The sequence below is a fragment of the Lupinus angustifolius genome, chromosome LG09 (genome assembly GCF_001865875.1).
Source record: "Lupinus angustifolius cultivar Tanjil chromosome LG09, LupAngTanjil_v1.0, whole genome shotgun sequence".
Classification (NCBI taxonomy): domain Eukaryota; kingdom Viridiplantae; phylum Streptophyta; class Magnoliopsida; order Fabales; family Fabaceae; genus Lupinus; species Lupinus angustifolius.
Genome location: NC_032017.1, coordinates 8,547,821 through 8,549,855, shown reverse-complemented (window position 1 = coordinate 8,549,855; position 2,035 = coordinate 8,547,821). Strand labels below are relative to the sequence as shown.

The following is a 2,035-nucleotide window of genomic DNA, read 5'->3' as shown; positions in this document are numbered from 1 at the left end:
TAATTGGGTCAAGAAATAAAGTGATTATTTGAGATCGGCATCATGAATAGATGCAATATTATTATAATTATTTTTCTAATAATGACATTACATAAGTTACTTTCCAGTAAAAATGACCTCCTTATTCTTGTCACATTCAGTAATCTTATATTCCTCCTCAACTTCTATTTTGTTCAAATCATTATCCATGTAAATAAGCACCTCTCTAAGGTGTTGTTCTTTCAAAAGTTTAGTTGTAGGATCTTCAATCATCGTACATTTCAGAGATACATCAGTGTTATTGAATGCTGCCTTAAATGCAGCTATAAGTGTATCAAAACTATACTCTTTCCCAGGGATAATTGGCACTTTTTGTTGACCTAATATGTAATAATAAAAACAAGCAATTCATCAGTTAATTAGACAACAATGTTAATAATAATAATAAATGCAACAACCAATGGGTCGATTATAATAAATTATTGTGTGAATCAACAATTTGATAATAATGTGTAAATGAATAAGTAAAAAAGGAGTCTTACTAAGTGGATTGAGTACATCTTGAACCTTATACTTGAAGTAGGCATCCACTGTTTTGCTGAAATATTCTTCAACATTGAGTGAAATATTGGCATCTTTCTTAGCACAAGTTCCATGATGTTTCCACTCTCCACTCCATAATTTGTATTTGGTCTTTTGCAAACTTATCCAATATTGATTTATATTATTAAAAAGGTCAGGATTCCATTTGTTCTTTATGTCTTTCTCATTAGGTGGAAAAGTATATGTAGAGTTGCAATCTCTAGGCTGATCTTTATGACGTGTACTAGGCCACAAGCCGTGTACAGAAAAGAAGTTAGGTATTGGCTGAACTGTGCAATTCACATTAATACAAACTCCCTTAGGCCAAAACACTGCCAATGCTAGAAAATCATTTTGACTTTTGTTTTTCTTGATCTCTTTCTTTAGTAAGATATGTTTTATGGGAAAGATAAATTTATATGAGAATGAGAGAAGTGAATATGGATACAAGATTAGAAGAGTGGTAAGGATACAAATTTATATACATGAGAATAATTGATCTTGTAAATATAACAAACTTACCAAAAGACCATTGATTCTTAATTGCACTCACAACTCCTTTTACTCTCAAATCAATGGGCGAATGAAGCGCAATATAAGGTAAGTCATTCAGCTCAATGTCATTGTCTGTCGGTATCTCTAGGTTTAAGTAGGTTTCTTTAAACTCTTCTGGACTCCAATCAGAAAATTTGTTCAAACCAAGTATGTGGCTTGAAGGTGAATTTATTCTTGCATTGGATTCTATGATATAGTTCAAATTAGATATGAATATCGCAAACTTCTGTGCCATTTCTTCATTATCTTTGTAAACTCGTCCATTTTCTTTCTTCCAATCTTTGAATGTTGAATAACTTCATCCTCTGATAGATTTTTGTCTAGCTGCTTAATATGGATTAGTGCTGATGGGTTGGGATAGTAGAACTTGAAGAGTGTTATAAATGTAGTGCAGATGAAGAAAATGAGAAATAACTTGGGAGTATATGAAATCATTATTATTCTAATGATTAATTTAGTTAATACCCAATGTTTGATATGCGTTCCTCTTCATAAGTTTCATGTATTTATAGGAAGTGAATGATGAATATAAGCAAGTAGTTGATATATTAACTTTGAAACTTGCCATCTGTATGTTTTGAATAATTTTTAATGACTATTAAAAGTTTAAATGGGTTGGACGGATACTTTGTCAAGATAACAGTTCTAAGGGTTGACTAAGGGTAAATTAAAAATCTAAAATTATTTACATATTCACTCATGAAGCACTCCCCTAATTTCATGAAGGTTATGATAAATTTTTACTACATGACTATAAGACCTGTAATGTTATATAAGACCGGATGTTTAGTAATAAAATGTTAGTTAGAGAATAAACTCTAGATAATAGAGATGATGATGTTATATTGGATGAGTAACACACTAGACAAAATATGATTGGAAATGAATACATTAGGAACAAATTTGAAGTAACTCATAT

The 2,035-nt window shown here is 30.6% G+C and overlaps 1 protein-coding gene across 1 annotated transcript; it reads right to left on the bottom strand.

The window, feature by feature from the left end:
- Positions 1–1,351, bottom strand: LOC109356220 (ribonuclease S-4-like). Its single transcript, XM_019599552.1, has 3 exons — positions 1,115–1,351; positions 522–942; positions 1–359 (listed from the first exon to the last, which is right to left on the bottom strand). Exons 1-3 carry the CDS (start codon positions 1,349–1,351, stop codon positions 97–99), a joined length of 921 nt encoding a protein of 306 aa, XP_019455097.1. The 3' UTR covers positions 1–96.